The 23,046-nt window shown below is 38.1% G+C and overlaps 1 protein-coding gene and 1 pseudogene across 4 annotated transcripts in view; both read left to right on the top strand.

The window, feature by feature from the left end:
• Positions 1 to 17,239, top strand: part of ZNF41 (zinc finger protein 41) — a 42,435-nt gene extending 25,196 nt beyond the window's left edge. For 2 of the 3 annotated variants that reach the window (XM_081126196.1, XM_081126195.1), the window contains exons 3-4: positions 2,622 to 2,748; positions 9,255 to 17,239. In XM_081126196.1, the coding sequence (XP_080982322.1) occupies positions 2,622 to 2,748; positions 9,255 to 11,266 (2,139 nt within the window). In that variant the 3' untranslated portion in view covers positions 11,267 to 17,239. Of the gene's footprint in view, positions 1 to 2,621; positions 2,749 to 3,011; positions 3,108 to 9,254 lie in introns of all 3 variants that reach the window. The other variant, XM_081126194.1, reaches the window with a different exon arrangement.
• On the top strand, positions 14,466 to 17,991 carry LOC308551023 (protein mago nashi homolog pseudogene; annotated as a pseudogene). The gene is made up of 2 exons: positions 14,466 to 14,473; positions 17,229 to 17,991. The product of its transcript is annotated as a protein mago nashi homolog pseudogene (transcript).
• Positions 17,992 to 23,046: the final 5,055 nt, after the last annotated feature.

Below are 23,046 nucleotides of genomic sequence, written 5' to 3' on the forward strand. Positions count from 1 at the left end.
CCTATCCATGAACGTGGTATATTATTCCAGTTGTTTATATCTTCTTCTATCTCTTTTTACATCCTGTAGTTTTCTGAGTACAGGTCTTTTACTTCCTTGGTTAAGTTTATTCTTTTTTTAAATAATTAATTAATTTATTTATTTATTTATTTTGTTTAAAATATTACAAATGTACCTTTTCTCCCCAATGACCCATTCCACCCAGTCCCATCCCTGTCCCCAGTACCTCTCCCCACCATTGTCCGTGTCCTTGGGTTGTGCATATATGCATATAAATTCTTTGGTTAATCTCTCCCCCTCCTCCCACCTGCCCTCCTCCATCCCTCTTACATTCGTCAGTCTCATCTATGCTTCCATGTCATTGAATCTATTCTGTTCGTCAGTTTATTAAGTTCTTTAGATTCCACATATAAGTGAGATCATGTGATGTTTGTCTTTCTCTGCCTGGCTTATTTCGCTTAGCATAATATTCTCCAGGTCCATCCATACTGACCTAAAGTATATGCAATCTTCCTCCTTTACAGCTGCATAGTATTCCATGGTGTAAATGTCCCACAGCTTTTTTCCCCACTCATCTACTGATGGGCACTTGGGCTGTTTCTAGATCTTAGCTATTGTAAACTGCACTGCTATGAACACAGAAGTGCATATATTCTTTCTGATTAGTGTTTCAGAATTCTTAGGATATAGTCCTAGAAGTGGGATCACTGGGTCAAAAGGCAGCTCCATTTTTAATTTTTTGAGGAACCTCCATACTATTTTCCATAGTAGTTGCACCACTCTGCATTCCCACCAGCAGTGTACTAGGGTTCCCCTTTCTCCACATCCTTGCCAGCATGAGTCATTTGTTTATTTGTTGATGGTAGCCATTCTTACAGGTGTGAAGTGATACCTCATTGTGGTTTTAATTTGCATCTCTCTAATGATTAGCTACCCTGAGCATTTTTTCATATGCCTGTTGGCCATCTGTATGTCCTCTTTGGAGAAGTGTCTATTCAGGTCCTTTGCCCATTTCTTAATTGAGTTGTTTGTCTTCCTTTTGCTGAGTAGTATGAGTTCTTTGTACACTTTGGAAATTAGCCCCTTATCAGATACATCCTTGGCAAATATGTTTTCCCAGACCGTGGGGTTCCTTTGTATTTTGAGGCTGTTTTCTTTTGCTGTGCAGAAGCTTTTTAGTTTGATGTAGTCCCATATGGTTATTTTTTCTTTAGTTTCTCTTGCCCTAGGAGATGTATCAGTGAAAATTCCACTATGTGGGATGTCTGTGACTTTACTGCCTATGTTTTCTTCCAGGATTTTTATGGTTTCGTGGCTTACATTTAAGTCTTTTATCCATTTGAGTTTATTTTTGTGTATGGTGAAAATTGGTGATCTAGTTTCTTTTTTTTTTTTTTTTGCATGTATCTGTCCAATTTTCCCAGCACCACTTACTGAAGAGATCATCTTTACTCCATTGGATGCTCTTGCCTCCCTTGTCAAATATTAACTGACCATAATGGCGTGGGTCTATTTCTGGGGTCTCTGTTCTGTTCCATTAATCTATATGCCTGTTGTTGTACCAATACCAGGGTGTTTTGATTACAATGGCAGGTAATGTGATCCTTCCCACTTTGTTCTTTTTTTTCCAGATGGCTGCAGCTATTTGGGGTCTTTTTTGGTTCCATAGAAATTTTCAAAATGTTTGTTCTAGATCTGTGAAATATTCCATTAGTATTTTAACAGGGTTTGCACTGAATATATAGATTGCTTTGGGTAGTATGGACATTTTAATGATGGTAATTCTTCCTATCCATGAACATGGTATATTATTCCAATTGTTTATATTTTCCTATATCTCTTTTTACAACATCCTGTAGTTTTCCGAGTACAGGTCTTTTACCTCCTTGGTTAAGTTTACTCTTAAGTCTTAATTTTTTTGTTGCAATGGTAAATGGGATTTTTTTTCAGTTTCTCTTTCTGAGAGTTTATTACTGCTGTATAAAATTGCCATCGATTTCTGGATGTTAATTTTGTATCTTGCTACCTTGCTGAATTCATTTATTAAATCTAGTAGTTTTTTTGGTGGAGTCGTTAGGATTTTCTATGTACAATATCATGTCACCTGTAAATAATGACAGTTTTACTTCCTCTTTTCCAATTTGGATGCCTTTTATTGTTTCTTCTTGTTTAGGACTGTGGCTAGTACTTCCAGTACTATGTTGAATAAGAGTGGTGAAAGTGGCTACCCTTGTCTTATTCCTGTTCTTAAGGAAAATGCTTTTAACTTTTGTCCATTGAGTATGATGTTGGCTGTCGGTTTGTCGTATATGGCATTTATTATGTTGAAGTATGATTCCTCTATTCCTTCTTTGCTGAGAGTTTTTATCAAAAATGGGTGTTGAATTTTGTTGAATGCTTTTTCTGCATCTGTTGATATGATTATGCAATTTTTGTCTTTCAATTTGTTTATCTGATGTATCACATTTATTGATTTGTGAATATTGTACCAGCCTTGCATCCCTGGAATAAATCCCACTTGGTCATGGCATATGATCTTTTTAATATATTCCTGGATCCGATTTGCTAATATTTTGTTGAGGATCTGACATTTTGTTTTGAACAGGATTGTGTTGTTACAGGTCTCAGTGTCATTTGAGGATGTGACTGTGGACTTCAGCAGAGAAGAATGGCAGCACTTGGACCCTGCTCAGAGGCGCCTGTACTGGGAGGTGACACTGGAGAACTATAGCCACCTGCTCTCAGTTGGTAAGCACAGCTGCCCTATGTGTCTGCCAGTGGCCTTAGTGAAGCTATTTCCATTCTCAGCTGCTGAGTGCTCTGGGGCATCTCAAGTGTGTAATGATGTCATTTTTTATTTGTCTAAGATTCTTCAGTTTGTTTTCTCTATTATTATTACTCTATTCCTAGTGAAATGTGATTACTTCTCTGAAGAGCAAGTGGAAGTACCATTGAAAGGTTCCTGAAACCCATTTAGCTGGACCCAATTTTGTGTCATGTCCTGTTAACAGGGTACCAACTTCCCAAACCAGAGGTTATCTTCAAGTTGGAACAAGGAGAGGGACCATGGACGTTGGAGGGGGAAGCCCCACATCAAAGCTGTTCAGGTGCGTGAGTGTAACCCAGGCATATGGGAGATGTGGAAGTAACTCTCACTTTTGTAGGAGAGGTTGGTACCTTTCAAAGGCCGTGAAGATAACCTGTCTTGGAAATTCTAAACTTTTGGACTTATTTGGGGTTTGTTGACAGAAGCTCCTGGGATACCTAAATGTCATCTCCAGCTATGACCCTTGCCACATCTATCATCATCTTCTCTTGGCTTTTTGACAAGAAAGCTGTCTCCAATCCTGTACCCTGGATCATATACATACTACCCTATCTTATCTAGGACCTTTTTTTACTTCCTACTCCACCTCTGTTCCCCTTATCTTGGATTCTTTACTGGTATATTCAGGTATTTTTAAATTTCTTCCTTTTTATTCCAATTCCCCATATCCATTACTTATGCCTCCTACCCTGGGCGGCTGGTCTAATGTATTTGATACTTGAATTTCTGTGGCATTCTCTTAAAGCTTGAAGTATTGGTTTATGAGCATGTAGTTTTAGTATATATAGAATTAGTGTCTTAATTCTATTCCTTTTTTTTCTCTTGATATCTATTGTCTTTTTTATGATAACCATTCTAACAGGTATGAGGTGATATCATTGTGCATTTGATTTTTCTGATGATTACTGGTATTGAGAACCTTTTCATGGACCTGTTGTTCATCTGTATGTCTTCTTGGAAAACTTTCTATTCAGTTCCTCTAGCCATTTTCAAATCAAGTTGGGTTTGAGGGGAAGGGGGTGTGTTGGTTTGTTTTGTTATTGCATTATGTGAGTTCTTTATATATTTTGGATATTAACCTTTTATCAGATGTATGATTTGCAAATAGTTTCTCCCATTCCATAGGTTGCCCTTCATTTTGTTGATGGTTTCTTTTGCTGTACATTTAAAACATTATCTTAATGTCCAGCACATTTATTGTCTTCCCTGAATCTGACTTTATTCTGTGCTCTGTTTGTTCACATGATACTTTTTTTTAATCTTTTATTTAATTTAATTTATTTATTTATTTATTCATTTATTTATTATTTTTATCTTTATTGTTGAAAGTATTACAGATGTTCCCTTTTCCCCCCCATTGATCCCCTCCACCCCTCATCCACCTCATCACCAGGCCTTCCCCATACCAATGTCTCTGTCCATGGGTTATGCTTATAAACATATAAGTTCTTTGATTAATCTCTCCCACCCACTCCCCCATCCCCACCTTCCCTCTTTAGTGGTCACTGTTTCCATGTTGATTTTTTGTCTGGAAGACCTACCCAGTGAAGTCAGTGGGGTATTAAAGTCTCCTAGTGTGACTGTATTGCTGTCAATCTCTCCCTTAAAGTCCTCTAGACATTTTTTAAATGAACTTAGGTACTCCTATATTGAGTGGATATATGTTTATCTGGGTTATATCCTCTTGTTGGATCAATTCCTTTAATATTATGTAATGACCTTTCTTGTGTCTCATTATGGTCTTCATTTTGAAGTCTGTTTTGTCCGATATGAGTATTGCTACCCCAGCTTTTTTTTTTTTTTTTTCATTTGCATGGAAAATTTTTTTCCATCCCTTCACTCTCATCTTGTGTGAGTCTTTTGTTTTGAGGTGGGTCTTTTATAGACAGCATATATTTGGGTCATGTTTTCTTATCCATTCAGCCACCCTATGTCTTCTTATTGGGACATTTAATTCATTTACATTTAAGGGCCATTTTAATTCTTTATGCTTAAGTTTCTCTCTCTTTATTTCTACTTCTAATTACAGCAGTTCCTTTAACATTTCCCGCAATGTTGATTTGGTGGTGATAAACTCCTTTAGCGTTTTTTGTTTGTTTGGTTTTTGTGGTGTGTGTTTTTTTGTCTGGGAAGCTCTTTATTTCACGAGCTATCTTGAATGATAGCCTTGCTAGATAGAGTATTCTTGGTTTCAGATCCTTGTTTTACATTACCTTGAATACTTCATGCCATTCTCTTCTGACCTGTAGAGTTTCTGGTGAGAAGTCTGCTGACAGCTTTATGGGAGCTCCTTTGTAGGTAACAGATTCCTTTTCTCTTGGTGCCTTTAAGATTCTCTCTTTGTCTTGAATTTTTGGCATTTTAATTATGATGTGTCTGGGTGGGGGCCTCTTTGGGTTCTTCTTGTTTGGGACTCTCTGTGCCTCCTGAACTTGTGTTACATTTTCCTTGACCAGGTTAAGGAAGTTTTCTGCCATTATTTCTTCAAATAGGTTCTCTAACCCTTGCTTACTTTCAACCTCTTCTGGCATTCCTATAATGTGATATTGTTATGTTTCATGTTGTTCCACAGCTCCCTTAGACTGTCCTCCTGTCTTTTAATTGTTTTTTTCTTTTTGGATCTCTGACTGAGTGATTTTTTTCTACCCTATCTTCCAATTTGCTGATCTGATCCTCAGCTTCCACTAATCTGCTGTTTATTCCTTCCAATGTATTATTTATTTCTGCTACGTCATTCTTAATTTCCTTCATAGTTTCCATATCTTTTTTCATGCTGTTGAGCATCTTTATGATCAATATTCTGAACTCTATATCTGATATATTGCTTATTTCCATTTCATTTAGCTCTTTTTCTGGAGACTTCTCTTGTTCTTTCATTTGGGGCTTGTTTTTTTGTTTCCCCATTTTGGCTACCTGTTTGGGCTTGTTTCTATGTATTAGGTATATCTGCTAGGACTCTCAATCTTTTTGAAGGGTCTCTGGTGCAGGCCAATGTCAGACACAGTTTGTGACTGGCCCTGAGTACTCTGTTTGGAGCTATCAACAGCCCTCGGCTTGAGGTCTCCTCTGCCGTGGCTGGGTGTGGTTGGACAGGACCAAGATGCACACCAAAGTCTGCTTTTCCAAGGCGGGGGTCCAGTAGCAGATCAGGCAAAGACTCAAAGCACTCTGAGGTCTGCCTCTGCCTGCAGGCTGATTAATCTGATTCTCTTAATGAGCTTCAAGCTGTAGAAACTCCACAGGCTGTGGTGGCTGGTAGTTATCAGTCTCTTAATGAGCCTCAGGCTATAGAAACTCCTCTGGATAAGGCGAGAGGTTTTCCAGCAGGGTGGGGCACTTGCTTCCCTACCCAAGCAAAAGCAGTAATTTGTCTGCCTGAGAGAGTTGTCCTCTGCAGTATGGGGGAATGACTCAGCACAGGAATCCAGAGGGGTGCCTTCTGATCTCAATCTCCAGAGGCTACAACCCTAGATTCTCCTCACACAGCTCCAGTCCACTCTGCCCTCCCTCTGCTGTAGCCCAAGGTGAGTGGCTGCACACAAAACTTTGTGTGTTGGCTCTTTAAGAGGGTGCCTATAGTTCCATCCGTCTCTCTCTGGCAGACAGAAATCCTGCTGCTTTTTACAGCCAGTTGCTATGTGGGCACTTTTCTCAGTTCTGGTGCTCTTAGCTGGGGAGCCCAGCCTGGGGTTTAGGCCCCAGAGTCCTCAGTGGGAACCCTCCACAGCTGAGATATCCCTCTGGACCTTCAGCTGCTGCCAGCCCTCTCGTGTCTCTGCACTTCCTACCAATCTCTATGTGGTCTCCACTTTTCCTCCTTGGTTATGAGGGCACTCTCCAGCTAGTCTTCAGTTGCAGTTGATTATTCAGGATGGTTTTTCTATATTTTAGTTGTAATTCCGGTTTGGTCCTGGGAGAGTGTCATTGTAGCTTCCACTCAGTCCGCTGCCATCTTTAATCCCTCAAATGATACATTTTCATGCTGTGATCAGATTTCACTGTTCCATGAAATGGCTCTTAATTATATCAGCATATATGACTCTTTCCTTTTTCTCTTCCTCCATCTCATAGGAACTTAGATAAAAGGCCAGGATTTTAGACTGTGTCATAACTGAGGCTTTTTACCTCTGTTTTTAGAAGGTTCCCAGAATTAAGACCCTATTCCTATTGTATAATTCAGAGCTTGATCGGGAGAGAGAAACCACATGCTAATTTGAACTGGGAAAGTTTAACATAAAGAATTATTAGCTATAGTGGAATTGGAGTAACAAAGGATCACTAGTAAAAGTAAAAAGAACTCTAAAGTATAAGGAAATAGCAGGAATAAGGAATAGCCAGTACCTCTACCATTGTGATGAAGCACCCAAACAAATTCCTCCACTGCTTCCAAGAGATGAGATCCAGACTTAGTTTAGAGGGCACAGCCGTGGTTCACAGCATGGCAGAAGAATTGCTGTGGTGCCACACTGGCAGAACTTGCTGGAAATCTGCCTTCTGAGGTTCCAAAGAAAGCTGATCATGGGGAATTGTCTTGCTGGAGGTATTCCCCTACCAATCATCTGAGAAGAGTGCCAAGGTAAACCTCTGGGTGTTGCTGGCTGCAATGCACTGCAGGAACCTGGAGCTGGAGAAGATACTAGTGCTGCAGGAGCTGGGTGCTGGAGAAGTCACCCATTATAGACAGGAGCCAAACTCCAGAGCAGCCACCCACACTGCAGGAGCCTGGTGCTAAACAAGCTGCCCTTGCTGAAAGAATGTGCTGAGTGAGCCCACTAGAACCAGGAAGCAAAACCCCTCCCTTCTGCAGTGTCTCTCCATTACCCTCTAATGACCAAGGTCATCATTGTGCCAGCTGGCAAAGGAAAAACATACTTAAAGAGATCCAGATCCATTTTTGTAGAATGGACAAGGAAGCCTGAATTTGGAGTTGAGAGGCAATAAATTGATAGTTGGCACACTTATCCTTCAGTTTTCCAAAGTGAAGCATGGAAAATTAGTAAATTTAAATTTAACTTTATTGAATTTGGGGGGATAGAGGAGGATATTTTGCTGTCTTTCAGAAGGATTTTTCAAGTGTCTGCTAAGAAGAATTCAAAGGACCATAGAATATATTTGGAAAGGAAAGATAACTGCATGAAATGTTAATAATTTCAGTCTTTGTGTATTAATTCTTTCTCTTGTAACACAAAACTGTGTCAAATTGTGGTACCATATTTCTTTATATATTCACAGTAGATATAACCTCCCTAGAGCTGTACTGAAATTAGAGCCAATATTGAGGACAATCCATTTTGAATATGCACAGAGGAGTAAAACAACAAGCTTAATATAAATGTATATCCTCTCATATAAGAACTCTGAGGTGAATGGGTTCATTCAATAGGTCAACTCTAATCCTGGTGCATCACTCATGGACCATGTTCCAAATCATTGTTCTGCCATCTCTTAAGGCATTGTTATTGGTTGTGTGGTTAATGTTGGGTCATTGTTGCATCCAAAGGGAAAGGAAAGGAGGAATACAGAAGATTTGCCCACTGTCTTAAGGCCTGACCCAGAAGTGGCACATATCACTTCTGTTCATACTCCACTGGTAAAAACAAAGTGAAGCTGGTCGTTGTAATGCCCAGCTACATTCTGTTACTATAAAAGGAGAGAAAATAGATCTTGGTGAATGGCTTGAAGTTTCTGCCATGCATGGCTTTCCCTCTTTTATTTTACACTTCTTAAAAGCATATATTCCTGGGACCAAGGAAAACTTGCAGCTAGATACAGAGTTGGAGCACAGATACCTGTTTACTGTTTGTCTATGTCAAGATGGCTGGTGTTGTAAGAGTTTTTCCTAAGGATATAAAGGAATTGATATTTGATGCACATAAGTTTAATGTTGATGCTCATAATGGTTCAGAGAGAAAAGCAAGAAGAAGCAGAGAGGTTAGTAAGGTTTTAGGGCTATGTAATAATGACATACAGTATGAAATATTTCTTGCACGCCAGGCTTCCTTTTTACAGACTTGTTTCTTCTACCGGTTACTCTAATCACTATCCAGACCTCCTACTAGTGGATATGGATTCCCGGGTTCAAATTCCATCACTCTCACTTATTAAGCTATTTGATATTCAGCAAGTTACATAACTTCTCTGTGTTTCTGTTTTCTCATCTGTGAAACATGATTGATGATAGCTACCTCTTCAGAGTTTAATGAGGATTAAATGAGCTGTTATGTGTAAAGCACTTGGAACAGTGCCCAGTTCATCACATATGTTTTGCATACTGTGAGTGATCTAGAAGAATTTTATATTACTATGTTGTTACTATCTTCATTATTGTCATATGGACTCTGTGTTCATCCTGTCTGAATTACATGCACCCTCTAGCCTCTGCTAATTGTTCTTTGAGTCATTTTCATTTTATTCTTTTTACTTTTAGATGAGGATATTGGGCAAACTCCACAACAGAGAATTTCTGGAGAAGTTTCATTCCACTGTGAGAAATTCGGTCAATTCATAGAAGACTCATTGTGTTCCATTTTGGAAGAAGTATGGCAAGATAATGACCAGCTAGAGAGATATCAAGAAAACCAAAATAACCCTGCAAGTCATTTGAAAGTATTCATTAAAGAGAGGGGCTACAAATGTAAAAACATTGAAAACATAATTCATGTGAGTTCCAAGCTTGTTCCTTCAATTAAAAGACCCCATAACTGTGACACATTTGGAAAGAGTTTGAAGCATACTTTAAACTTACATAATCATAATAAAAGCAATGCAACATTGAACCTTGATAAGATTTTTGGAAATGGCAACAATTTTGCCCATAGCTCTTCCTGTACTAAGGATGAGAATGCTAATACAGGAGCAAATGCTTGTGAACACAATCAATGTGGAAAACATCTTTGCCACAAACAAGTTCTCATCCACCATCAGAAAATTCATACTGGGGGGAAACTTTATGTATGTACTGAGTATGTAAAGAGCTTCATCCAGAAGTCAGATCTCTTTGAGCGTCAGATAATCCATGCTGGAGAAAAATCCCATGAATGCAACAAAAGTGAGAAAGTCTTCACTCAGAAGCCCCAGATTGATGTAGCTCAATGTGGGAAAACCTTTACTCTGAAGTCAAACCTCATTACACATCAGAAAATTCATACTGGGCAGAAACCCTACAAGTGCAGTGAATGTGGAAAAGCCTTTTTCCACAGATCATATCTCTTTAGACATATGAGAATTCATACAGGAGAAAAACCTTATGAATGCAGTGAATGTGGAAGAGGCTTCTCCCAGAATTCAGACCTCAATATACATCAGAAAACTCATACTGGAGAGAAACTCTATGCATGCAGTGAGTGTGGGAAAGCCTTCACAAGAAAATCAGCACTCAGGATGCATCAGAGAATTCACACAGGAGAGAAACCCTATGTATGTACTGAATGTGGGAAGGCCTTCATCCAGAAATCACATTTCAATACACATCAGAGAATTCATACTGGAGAAAAACCTTACGAATGCAGTGACTGCGGGAAATCATTCACTAAGAAGTCACAACTCCATGTGCATCGAAGAATTCACACAGGAGAAAAGCCCTATATATGTGCAGAATGTGGGAAGGTCTTTACTCATAGGACAAATCTCACTACACATCAAAAAACTCATACTGGAGAGAAACCCTACATGTGTGCTGAATGTGGAAAGGCTTTCAGTGATCAGTCAAATCTTATTAAACACCAGAAAACTCATACTGGAGAGAAACCCTATAAATGCAATGGCTGTGGGAAAGCCTTCATATGGAAGTCACGCCTCACTATCCATCAGAAATCTCATATTGGAGAGAGACACTATGAATGCAATGAATGTGGGAAAGCCTTTATCCAGAAATCAACACTAAGTGTGCATCAGAGAATCCATACAGGAGAGAAACCCTATGTTTGTCCTGACTGTGGGAAGGCCTTCATCCAGAAATCACACTTCATTGCACATCATAGAATTCATACTGGAGAGAAACCTTATGAATGCAGTGACTGTGGAAAATGCTTCACTAAGAAGTCGCAACTCCGTGTACATCAGAAAATTCACACAGGAGAGAAACCAAATATATGTGCTGAATGTGGAAAGGCATTCACTGACAGGTCAAATCTCATAACACACCAGAAAATCCATACTAGAGAGAAACCCCATAAATGCAATGACTGCGGAAAAACCTTCACCTGGAAGTCACGCCTCACTATCCATCAGAAATCTCATACTGGAGAGAGACACTATGAATGTAGTAAATGTGGGAAAGCCTTCATCCAGAAAGCAACACTAAGTATGCATCAGATAATTCATACAGGAAAGAAGCACTATGCTTGTACAGAATGTCAGAAGGCCTTCACTAACAGATCAGATCTCATTAAACACCAGAAAACTCATAGTGGGAAAAAACTTTATAAAGGCAGTGACTGAAAAAGCCTTCATCTGGAAATTATAACTGGGTATGCATCAGACATCTCAATGGAGAAGAGAAGTACCTGATGCTGCAATCATTGTGCAGGGAAAGTAGATATGACAGACTACAGGTGAAATGAATAGGAGGCAAACAAAGCCAAGTATCCCCCAAATCCAAGTAACTGCATCACCACAGTTGATACACAATTATATGTGTAGGGAGACTCTTTGATAAAGCCTCTGGGCAATAGTCCTGTTTCGTTTCATGATTCGTACAGGGACTCTCAAGATCCTGCAAATGGTAGAAATAGAGACCCCAGGAGATGATTTGTACTCTCTTATGTTTTTTAGATAAAGGACTTTATAAATTTAGCATTGATTAGTTCTTCATACCCTGGAATGTAAACGTACTCAATGCTAGCCAAAATTTTTTCAATTTTCTAGGGTGGGAAGAAAAGTTTTCATTGTCCAAATACATGCAGGACACTGAAATCAAGGCAAAAACCTATTTGGGAATGCAGATCTGTGAGTAGAAGCCAGACATTTTTGTAATCATTGACATTTAAGACTGCCATGAGGAACTGTCTTTCTCTTCCCTTTGAGAACTCACCATGGTGTATTTTTTGAAAATTAAATAGAATTCTAAAACTTAAAGTTAAGTCTGACTTTATGCATCAGCAAATTAAGCAAAGCTCTAGTTTATGTTACAGGAATATAGTTATTAAACTTTGCACACATCTAAAGGTGGCAATTGTTCTCTCATTAATTCCATGCTGTGGCAGCAAGTGATGATTCACACTCGAAGAAGCTATGCATACCTTCTAACCTGTACCCCCAAAGCTATCATTTATGTAAGCTGCAGACCACAGACTTCTTATCTCTTTAGTGACTGACCCTGAGCCACAGGACTCGGGACTTCCAGTCTCATCCACTGACGCCTTTACTTTCTTTGGGATTCTCGTTTGAAAAACAATGAGGCCTGGCTGGGCGTGGCTCAGTGGTTGAGCGTCGGCCTAGGATCCAGGCGATTGGGGTTCGATTCCTGGTCAGGGCACATGCCCAGGTTGTGGGCTTGATCAATGACTCTCTCATCATTGATGTTTCTGTCTCTCTCTCTCCCTCTCCTTTCCTCTCTCTGAAATCAATAAAGATATATTAAAAAAGAAAAACAATGAGTGAGAAATTGGGTTTCAATACATAAAGTTTTGATTTTGTTTTTCTTCCAATTTGATTTTGATATATTCATTTTCTTTTTTAATCCTCACCCAAGGATATTTTTTCCATTGCTTTTCAGAGAGAGTTGAAGGAAAAGAGAGAGAGAAAAAATAGATGTGAGAGAGACACATTGATTGGTTGTCTCCCGCATGCACCCGGACCAGGGCCAGGGATTGAGCCTGCAACCGAGGTATGTGCCCTTGGCTGAAATTGAACCTGAGACCCTTCAGTCCACAGGCTGACACTCTAACCACTGAGCCAAACCCGCTAGGGCAAGATATATTCATTTTCTACATTCATATTAAGAGTACTTTTGTGTAGATTACTATGGGATAAAATCATTTTGCATTGTGGTTGGTTAAAGATATGATTATTATAGTTGAATAACTGGAAGACTTCTCTACAAAGAGCATTGCTTTTTTATTTTTTATTTTTATTTTTTAAAAATATATCCTTATTGATTTCAGAGAGAGGAAGGGAGAGGGAGAGAGAGAGATAGAAACATCAATGATGAGAGAGTCATTGATCAAACCCGCAACCGGGCATGTGCCCTGACTGGAAATTAAACCCCGAGTGCCTGGATCCTAGGTCAATGGTCAACTGCTGAGCCACGCCTGGCCAGGCGAGCATTGCTTTTTTAAAAGCACTGATATATAGGCACTTTCTCATTTTCCCTTAAATGTTTTTTACAATACTCATGAGATAGAGGGTTTTCTTTCTAGTATGCAATTTTATTTTTCTTTAGATCTTTTTATTAAAGTATAATGCATACAGAAAGTGCATATGTCATAAGCATACAGATCAATGAGTTCTCACGAACTGAACATACTCGGATCAAGAAACAGAACATGATCAATAGTCCAGAAGCACTCCCTTTGCTCCCTTCCAGGCCTTACCACTGCCCTCACAGGGGTAAACTCTATACTGACTTCTAACAGCATAGATTAGTTTTGTCTGTTTGGTATTTTACATAAATTAAGTCAAACAATTATATTTCATATTTCAGTGTTTATCTTCTTTCATTGACATTGTGAATGTAAGATTCATCTATATTGCTTAATGTAGTTGTCAATAATACATTGTCATGTTATATTCCATTGTGAATATGCTACAATATATTTATCTTACTGTTGATGGACATTTGGGTTGTTTGCAGCTTGGGGTTATTAGGAATAGTGCTGCTATAAATACTTTAATACTTATCTATTGATGAACATATTTATGAATTTCTGTTAGGTATACATCTAGAAGTTAAACTGACTGGTCATAGGGTGTCCATATAGTCAGCTTTAATTTATGAAACTAGTTTTCCAGTGCTCACTTCGGCAGCACATAAACTAAAATCAGAATGATACAGAGAAGATTATCATGGCCCCTGCACAAAGGTGACATGCAAATTCATGAAGCATTCCATTTTTAAAAAATAAATAAAACTAGTTTTCCAAGTGGCTGTACCAACAGCACAGTATACAAGTTCTAGCTGCTCCACATCATTGTCAACACTTGGTATTTTCCATCTTTTTTACTTTAGCCATTATGGTGGGTGTATAGTAATATCGCAGTGTGGTTTTAATATTTATTTCCTTGTCCTCCAATCCCACCACAGTATTTCCCCAAGACAGTTGACAGAACTGAGACCCAGGCCTGATCTTCACATGGCTGCACCATTTTACATTCCACCAGCAATAGTAAGCAATTAGTAAATTTAATTCTTCACACACACACACACACACACACACACACACGACCAAAGCCAGTTGGTTTAATTGGTTAATTGCATCAAACATTTGTGGGAGAAGTAATATCAACATTCCACAAAATCTTTTAGAAAATAGAGGAGAAGGGAACACTCCCCAGCTCTGTGAGGCCAGTAGTACCCTGATGCTTAAGCCATACAAACATATCACAAGAAAACTACAAACCATTGTTCCTCATGAATGTAGATGTAAAAATCTTCAAAATATTAGCAAATTGAATCTAGAAACATGTAAACATATACATCATGACCAGGTGGGGTTTATTCTAGTGATGCAAGGTTGCTTCAAGATTCAATATCATGCAATATAATCTATCATATTAACAGGCTAAAGAAGAAAAATCACATGATCTACATGTGATTCAGTACAACTTTATCCCATTTACAAGACTTTCTTCCCCAGAAATTGATAAGCTAATCTTAAAATTTATAAAGAAATAGCTTGGTCTGCGTGGCTCAGTAGTTGAGTGTCGACCCATGAACCTGGAGATCACAGCTTGATTCCTGGTCAGGGCTCATGTCCGGGTTGTGGGCTCAATCCCCAGTATGTAGCATGCAGGAGGCAGTCGACCAATGAGTTTCTCTCATCATTGATCTTTCTATCTCTCTCTTCCTCTCTCAAATCAATAAAAAACATATTTTAAAAAGAAAAAAGAAATAGAAAGGTATAAGAATAGCAAACAGGATTTTGCCAAAGAAGAACAAAGTGGGAGGACATTCATCTCCTAATTTCAAAATTATTATAAATGTACAGTAATCAAGACAGTATGGCACTGGCATGGGGACAGAGACATATATCAATGGAACAGAATCGAGAGTCCAGGAACAAACCCTCATATTTGTGGTAAACATATTCTTTACAAAAGTGTGAAGGCAATTCAATGGAGAAAGAAAAGTCTTTAACATTTGGTGCAGGGATAATTAGATATCCACACACAAAACAATGAGTTTAAATCTTGTTTAATGCCATGCTAAAAATTAACTCAAAATGGGTCACAGATGTAAATATAAAAGCCAAAATTATAAAAGTTTTAGCAGAGAACAGGAGAAAATCTTTGTCCTTGTATTAAGAGAGGACACCAAGAGCATGATACATAAAAAATAATAATAATAAATTGGACTTCACCAAAACCAAAAAGGTTTGTGCTTCAAATGACACTATTAAAAAGTGAAAGTACAAAACAGACTGGGAGAAAATATTTGTAAATCATGTATTTGATAAAGAACTTGTATCCAGAAAATATAAAGAACTCTTACAACTCAATAAAAAGAAGAAAAACAACCCAGTTTAAAAATGGGCAAAAGGGCCCAGCTGGTATGGCTAAGTGGTTGAACATCGACCTATGATCCAGGAGATCGCAGTTTGATTCCTAGTAAGGGCACATGCCTGGGTTATGGGCTCGATCCCCAGTTGGGGGGGTGCAAGACGCAGCCGATCAATGACTCATCATTGATGTTTCTATCTTTCCCTCTCTCTCTCCCTTCCTCTCTCTGAAATCAATAAAGATATATTTTAAAAAATAAAATAAATGAATAAAAATGGGCAAAAGAGTCTAGCCAGTGTGGCTCAGTTGGTTGAGCATAGTCCCATGCACAAAGAGGTTGCTGGTTCAATTCCTGGTCGGGGCACATGCCTGGGTTGTGGGCTCGATCCCCAGTAGGGAAGGGAGCGTTCAGGAGGCAGCTGATAGATGTTTCTCTCTCATCAATGTTTCCCTTTCTCTCTTCCTCTCCCTTCCTTGCTCCCTAAAAATCAATAAAAACACTTTTTTTAAAAAATGAGCAGAAGATTTGAAGAGACATTTCACCAAAGAAGATACACAAATAAACACATGAAGAGGTCCCAACATCATTAGTCATTAGAGAAATTTTAATGAAAACCACAATGAAATACCACTTTACATGTACTAAAATGGCTATAATTTAAAAAATTATAACAAATGTTGGAAAGGATTTGGAGAATCAGGGACTTTCATACATTTCTGGTGTGAATGCATTAAAATGGTATAACTACTTTGGAAAAGTTGGACAGTTTCTAAAAGGTTGATCATGAATTTACCATAGGATCCAGCAATGCCATTCTTATTATCTACCCAAAAGATATGTAATATGTGGTCACACAAACACTTGTACTTGAATATTCATAACAGCATTATTCATATGAGGCAAAAACTAGAGACAATCCAAATATCCACCAATTGGTGAATAGATAAAAATGTGGTATATTCAGCAATAAAAAGAAAAAAATACCTAGTTTTATTGTGCTTCACTTTACTGCACTTCACAAGTATTGCATTTTTTACAAACTGAAGGCAAGATCCTCCACTAGCAAAAAGATTATGACTCACTTTCTTGCAATATTCACTTTATTATGGTGAATACTACAACATGGATGAACCTCAAAAATATGCTAAGTGAGCCCTGCCGGGCGTGGCTCAGCGGTTGAGTGTTGACCTGGGATCCAGGCAATCAGAGTTCGATTCCTGGTCAGGGTATATGCCCGGGTTGCAGGCTCGATCAATGACTCTCTCATCATTGATGTTTCTTTCTCTCTCTCCCTCTCTCTGAAATCAATAAAGATATATTTAAAAATATATATGCTAAGTGAAAGAAGCGGGACACAAAAAAGATCTAATATTGTATTTGTATATTAAATTTATATGAAATGCTCAGAAAAGTCAAATCTATAGAGATCTGTAGATTAGTGGTTATATGGAGGTGAGAATGGGAACAGTCATTAACTGTAAATTAGTGCAAGGCATATTACTGGGGTGATACAATGTCCTAGAATTTTATTGTGGTGATAGTTGCACAACTTGGTAAATTTGATAAAGGCCATTGAGGTGATCCTTAAATCCATTCCTGTTTAAACATCTGTATTTCCTGCCATAACACCTGTTGCTAACTATAGCTAGAATAAAGTGTTGTCTTGGAGCCTACTGTAGATTTAATAATAAACTTTGGGACGTCACTGCCAGGCTCCCAGTTGCACATTGGCTGAGCCTTCAGTGGGCTTTCTGGGAACGAAAATGGCTATGGCCACAGCGATTTCTACCTGCACTACTATGTAGGGCACAAGGACAAGTTTGAACATGAGTTTCTGGAATTCAAGTTTTGGCCAGATGGAAAGCTTAGATGTGCCAACAACAGCAATTACAAAAATGATGTCATGATCAGAAAAAAGGGCTTATGTACATAAAAGTATAATGAAAAAATTTAAGAGAATTACTGATGACAGTGAAATTACAAAAGAAGATGATGCTTTGTGGCCTCCCCCTGACAGGGTTGGCTGACAGGCGCTCAAAATTTAATTGGAAATGAACACATTTCTTTTACTACATCAAAAATAGGTTCTCTTATTGATGTAAATCAGTTGAAGGATCCTGAAGGACTTCAAGTACTTTACTATTTGGTACAGGACACAAAATGTTTCATTTTTAGTCTTATTGGATTACATTTCAAGATTAAAGTAATCTAAATTATATGTTTTTTGAAGCTGTTTTTATATTTAATTAAGGGGTAGGTATGGGAGGGTTTGTCATTTACAACACTGGGATTTTTATGAATGTGAAGCAAACAAAATTTTTGTATGCAAATTGAAAATAAGAAAATACATAAATAAGCTTAATGGTTATCTTCACTTGTGTCCAAGTGGGTCACACACATTGAATTCTACAAATAAAAGCCACATTTTGTTGAAATTTTGCTCCACTAAAACTCACCAAAGTCTGAAAAAAAAGTTTTTAAATAAATAATAAACTTTTTTTTTTTTTAAAAAAAAGCCATTGAACTGTACAATTTAAATATGGAATGTGAATTATACCTCAATAAATTTGTTTTATTAGTCCTTTTGGCTATTCTAGGTACTTGACATTTTCATATGAATTGTAGAATAAGTTTGTCCATTTCAACAACAAAAAAGCTGCTATGAATTTTATTGGAATTGGTTCGAATGTATAGATCAATTTGGGGCGAATTGAAATCTTAATATTGAGTTTTCTGACCCATAAATAAAGTATATCTCTCCATTACTTTAAGTATTCTTTGATTTCTCTCAGCAATATTTTGTAGTTTTCAGTGTACAGGTCTTTCACATCTGATAAATTATCCCCTAAGTATTTCATATTTTTGGTGCTATTTTACTTAATGTTGTCTTATTTCCACTTTATTGTGTGTATTGGTTTTTAATTTCAATTCCTTGTTAACTACTAGTATATAGAAAATCAATTGATGTTTGTATGTTTATCTTGTGCAGAAATTAAAGAAAACGATCCCCACAAAAAACTTCCTTCCTAACACCAATTGCAAGTGCAAGTTCAAGGGTCTCCAACACCACCCTCAGGTTCAATAATTCACCAGATGGATTCACAGAACTCACTGAAATCTATTATACTCATGGTTACATTTTATTACAGCTAAAGGATAGAGATTAATTAAAATCGGCAAGGGAAGCACATAGGTCAGAGTCCAAGAAGGTAACACATTGCAGAGCTTCCAGTTATTGTCACCCCACAGAATCAAGGCAGCATTACTCTTCAGGCCTTGATGCAAAAGCAGGGAGTACTCCCAACCAGGGAAACTCACCCAAACCTTAGTGTCCAGAGCCTTTAATGGGGATCCATCATATAGGCACAGTTGACTGCTCACATGGCTGCACTGAGTTTCCAACCCTCAGGAGGCCGTTTTGTGATCCAAAGCCCCCACCCTTCATCATGCTGTTGATGTGGCTCTGAGCCCCCATCCTAAATCATAGATACTATCTGGATGGCACAAAACATTATTTTTTTATTTTATTTATTTAATTTAATTTAATTTAATTTTATTTTGGGAAAAACACTTCGGAGATCTACCCTCTTAAAAATTTAAATGTACATCAGCCAGAAAAAGACAAGTACCATATGATCTCACTTATATGTAAACAAAAACATTCCTAATCAGGCATGACATTCTAAGGGCCTAGTGATTACCCTCCTGAAGCTGAGGGCAAAGATCAGACCTCTCTTTAGCCAAAGCTCTTTCACAGCAAAATATATTTGTCTGGGCATCTAGTTTTAGTATAGCACTTATATGACACACTGCAATAGTTAAAAATGAATTCATCCTATAAAGCCATTATATACATTTTCATATTTTAATACTGACTTTATTACTCTTCCCCTTTGATCTACCTCTATTTATACCTTATCATATACTTGTGCTGAATTATTTAGTTGATGATGAGCTAAATCCATTTCTCCCTCAAGCCAGTTATTTTCCACCATTATTATATCCTGAAAAGTCTTTAACTCAATTTCCTGATATATATTAGGCCATCAATATATACATAATCTTAGCAACAATGCTAGTGTTATGCCATATCATAGTATGGTAGTAGATGTAAACTGCATACAACATTGTTTCTATAGTCAACAATAATATACTGTACATTTAAATTTTTTAAAAAATTTATCTTTATTGTTGAAAGTCCCCTTTTTCCCCTGTTGACCCCCTTTCTCAATCCTGTCCCTTCCCCAGGCCTTCATGCCACTATTGTCTGTATCCATGGGTTATGCATGTTTGCGTATAAGTTCTTTAGTTGATCTCTTCCCTCTCTCACCTTCCCTCTGAGAATTCTCAGTCTGTTCCATGCTTCCATGTCTCTGGATCTATTTTGTTTGTCAGTTTATTTTGTTCATTAGATTCCACATATAAGTGAGATCATATGATACTTGTCTTTTTCTGGCTGATGTACATTTAAATTTTTAAGAGGGTAGATCTCCGAAGTGTTCTTCCCAAAATAAAATAAAATAATAAAATAAAATACTCAAAAGATACTGGCACATTACTAGAGTCCCACTCAGTCATCATCAATTGGTCCAGTTCCAAAGCAACTCAGGCTTGCAGGCTTCCATTCAAACTTGTCGGTGTAGGACTAGTCTTAGCAACAAATGATTTTATTCTTTCAGGCATCTGGTATAACTGAGTTGAGATAATATCATTTTTTGCTGTGAGCCTCTCAGGGAGCCAATGTAATGGATTTCCCTTGTTGAATAACCTATGTATTCATTCTTTTACTCTCAGCTACTATCGTCTTTCTCTTTATTTATCAATGAATTTAACCCAAACTTTTCCACCTTTGGAAGGGACAATAGGTTTGGCCACTGTGCTGGTCCAGATTTCCAGCAACAATACCAGTATAGCAAATGCTTCCCCTCCAGTCCATTCCCATTTATATAGGGTATCATTACATAAGTACAGAACTAATGGTCTATCTCAACCACTAAGTAATACAGCTGCATTCACTGTCAATCCCAATTTTGCCAGATAGGATGAAGGCCCTATCTATTACATTAGCCCTTAGGAATTCTGACATAAACATCTAAAAGTACAGTTGAAGTTTCTTGCTTGGGGATCATCCCTGAGTCCAACACCTGCAGTTGCAGCATTGGTCCTGGGACCACTAAATCCGGTAGGAAAAATAAGAAAGTTAAGGTGATGGGGTCATACCAGCATCCTCTCCCATCTCATCTTTCCCTGATCCTTCTGAAATATGAAAATATATATATATATATAATCTCCCCCAATTTTAGACAACAGATGTTTCAATTGCCTATTCTAATTCTCTATCATACCAGTACTCTGAGGATATCTCTTTGCCCTCTTGGGGTCATTGCTGAATTGTGTCCTCCCTGCCCGCCTGGCCCCCCAATTTATATGTTAAAGCCCTAACCTTCAATGTAATTGTATTAGGATATGGGTCCTTTAAGGAGGTAATTAAAATTAGATGATGTCATAAGGATAGAGCCATAATCAAAAAGGGCTGGTATCCTTATAAAAAGAGGAAGAGACACCAATGGTGTGCATGCACAGAGAAAATGCTAGGTGAAGACAGTGAGAAGGTGGTCATCAGTAAGCTAGGAAGAGAGGTCTCACCAGAAACTAACCCTGCTGGCAACTTGATCTTGGACTTCTAGCCTCCAGAACTGTGAGGAAATAAATGTCTATTGTTTAAGTCACCCAGTCTGTGGTTATTTTGTTATAGTTTTCATGTCTCTACTAACTTTCTAAGCATGTGGAATACATTTAAAATAACACCACATAAGGGGAGGCTTGTTACCACTCAGTGAAGACAAAAGTCCTGGCTCCATAATCATTTTTTTTCTGACACCACCTTGGCAGGGATTTGGCATGGCTTTTAGAGCCTGTTGAAAGTAAAAATATAAGCTCCTCACTTGGCATGTGTTGGTATGAGTGGGAGTTGGGCCACATATTTTTTCTATACTGTTTGGATACAGTAAAGCAACTATTTTCTGTAAGTTTACTGTCTTGCTAGGTTGCTCATTTCCTGGTTCTTTGACCAGAGAAAACTGGCTTTTGTAGGGTCTTTGTTCTTCTATGGGCCCACTGGCATTTCCAAGTTGCCAGGTTCTCCAGCACAGTCTCAGATATATTAGGCAAAAAAGAAAACCCACATTCTGCTGGCGTGACTCAGTGGTTGAGCATCGAGCTATGATCCAGGAGATCGAAGTTCAATTCCTTGTCAGAGCACATGCCTGGGTTTCGGGCTCAATCCCCAGTGAGGGGTATGCAGGAAGCAGTCGACCAATGACTCTCTCTCATCATTAATATTTGTATCACTCTCTCCCTTCTTCTCTCTGAAATCAATAAAAAACGTATTTTAAAAATATTTTAAAGATATCATTTCCAGGGTTTTTTTATTGTACTTAGTAGCAGGAATAGGGAAAAGTGCATCTACTATATTTTTCCAGAAGTGGAAGTCCTATATATGAGCCCCTTTTTTTTCTATTTTCCATATCTCTACTAACTTCTGAGCATGTGGAATACATTTACAATAATTTTTGAAATATCCTTGTTGAGTAATTCTAATATTTGTGTCAGTTTTGGGTTGGTTGATTGCTTGATTATTCTCATTATGTGTCCTATTTTCCTACCTCTTTGCATGCTTGGTAATATTTTATTGACTGCCAGACATTGTGAATTTAACTTTGTTGGGTGCTGGGTATTTATGCACGTCTATAAATTATCTTGAGTTTTGTTCTGGGACCCAGCTAAGTTACTTGGAAACTGTCTGATTCTTACAGGTCTTGCCTATATAATTTTTTTGGTGTATCTAATTATTCCCTACTACTGAGGCAATAGTTTCCTGAATTCTCTACTCAATGACCTATTTTTCCAGTCTGGCTGGTGAGAACAGGCAATATTCCCAGCCCTGTGTAAGCATCAGAAACCATTTCCTCTTATCCTTTCAGCTGGCTCTCTCCCTGGCTTCAGTTAGTTTCCTCACACACAGGACCAGTACTCCATAGAATATTCAAGGAGGATTCTAGGCAAATCACCTGGGTCTTCTTTCTGTGACGTTTTCTCCACCCTGGTGGTGTGCCCTATGAATTCTAGCTTTCTTGTCCTCCCTAGACTTTCAGTTCCTTCTCAACTTAGGGAATTCACCAGCTTCTTCCTCAGTTCCCTATCTTTGCAGTGCCTAGGAAATTCTCTCAAGGAAGTATGCTGGACCAGTTAACTATAGGGCTAACGTCATTTGTTTCTCTTTTCTGAGAGATCACTGTTCTTCATTGCCTGCTATCCAGTGTCTTAAAAAACATTTTTCCATGTATTTTGTCTATTTTTGTTTTGTTTGTTCCAAGCATGAGGGTAAATCCAGTTCCTGTGATTCCACCTGGGCTCGAAAAAGTCACAGGCAGGAATTTATAAATTTGTAGATTTGTCAGCAGAGGTCATCAATAAGAGATATATTCAAGTTGGTGTGATTTTTATGAATAAGGAGTATTGTAACCTGGGTTTGAGACAATTATGGCAGTAAACTTGTATC

This window comes from Miniopterus schreibersii, assembly GCF_964146895.1.
Source record: "Miniopterus schreibersii genome assembly, chromosome: X".
Classification (NCBI taxonomy): Eukaryota; Metazoa; Chordata; class Mammalia; order Chiroptera; family Miniopteridae; genus Miniopterus; species Miniopterus schreibersii.